General features: G+C 71.4%; 1 protein-coding gene across 1 annotated transcript; it reads left to right on the top strand.

Annotated features, from left to right (window-relative positions):
* Positions 1-135: 135 nt before the first annotated feature.
* Positions 136-1361, top strand: AURANDRAFT_69366 (hypothetical protein; the record flags this gene model as incomplete). The annotated part of the gene is made up of 2 exons (XM_009045134.1): positions 136-1020; positions 1260-1361. Coding segments are annotated over 2 exons (987 nt in total), but the record flags the coding sequence as incomplete, so codon positions are not given.
* Positions 1362-1373: the final 12 nt, after the last annotated feature.

Below are 1373 nucleotides of genomic sequence, written 5' to 3'. Positions count from 1 at the left end.
CGCGGCTCGTGCTGAGGAGGATGACAAGGTTCGCAAAACGTTCACAAAACCCAAGTTTGCCTTCCCGATCCGCGCTGATTATCAAAGGCAGCGGCGCGACGGGCAGCCCCAACCGTTGTCGCGGCGCAGCACACCATGTCGGCGCGGTCGGCGCGCGGGGGCGGCACGGGCCGGAGCGGCGGGTACACGAAGGACGAGCTCTTCGGCGGGTCGCCCGGCCGCGGGCCGGCGTCCGGCCGCGACGAGGGCAAGGCCGGCGAGGGCAAGGACGAGGGCAAGGACGGCGGCGACGTCTTCGACGGCCCCCTGGAGCTCGAGCACGTCATCGGCTTCACGGGCGCGTCGCCCCGCACGTTCCTCGCCCTCCCCGGCGCGCGGGAGCGCTTCGTCAAGGCCATGGGCTCCATCGCGGTGCTCGGCGACCTCGACGACCCGCACGCGCAGAAACTCCTCCGCGCGCACGACGAGCCCATCAGCGCGCTGGCCACGTCCGTCGACGGGTCGCTGCTCGCGTCGGGCCAGGTCGGGTCGACGCACATCCCGGGCTTCGCCGCGCCCGTCGTCGTCTGGGACCGCGTGTCGGAGCGCGCGCTCTTCAAACTGCGGGGCATCACGCAGCGCGTGAACATTTTGGAGTTCAGCGACGACATGCGCTTCCTCGCGGCCTGCGGCGAGGACTGCGTGCTCTACGTCTGGGACGCGACGAGCGGCGAGGTCGTCTTCGGCAAGCGCTACGCGAAGCGGCTCAGCCTCTTCCAGTGGATCGGCGCGATGGACCGGGGCCGCCGCCGCGTCTACCGCCTCGCGACGGCGGTGACGGGCGTCGCCGAGGTCGAGCACGGCGAGCTCTGCTTCGACGCGACGCGCCAGCAGTGGCAGCTCGCGTCCGCGCCCGTCGTCATGCCCGCCGCGGGCATGGCGCGCGAGTACAAGTGCTCCGCGCTCGCGACGTACCCTAGCCCCGACGGCGGCGAGCCGGAGAAGTACCTCCTCGCGGGGACCATGGAGGGCGACCTGCTCGTCATGCGCCTCGCGGCGCCCGCGCGCGACGACCCGACGCTCGACACCGCGCGGTCCGGGGCAGGAAAAGAGCGCTCCCAACTTCAAAGGCTCCTATCTCGGCCGTTTTCCACTCGTTTCGGCTGATTCTTGGACGAGCGATCATCTCTCGGAACGGTTTCGACGGGCACTTTTTCCGGAACGCGCGCGCGCGGACCACTCACGTTGAAGCGAACTTGAATCACTCTCGTGCCGCCCAGGCGCGGTCCGGGGGCGTCTACCGCGCGTCCGTGCCCATCTGCACGGGCGGCCTCCTGGCCCTCGCGCTCAAGCCCGGCGGCGGCGCCGACGGCCGGCCGGCGGTCTCGCCGGGG

The sequence above is a fragment of the Aureococcus anophagefferens genome, assembly GCF_000186865.1.
Source record: "Aureococcus anophagefferens unplaced genomic scaffold AURANscaffold_1553, whole genome shotgun sequence".
Taxonomy (NCBI): Eukaryota; class Pelagophyceae; order Pelagomonadales; family Pelagomonadaceae; genus Aureococcus; species Aureococcus anophagefferens.
The sequence above is the reverse complement of the archived record's forward strand: the minus strand, read 5'-3'. Positions and strand labels throughout refer to the sequence as shown.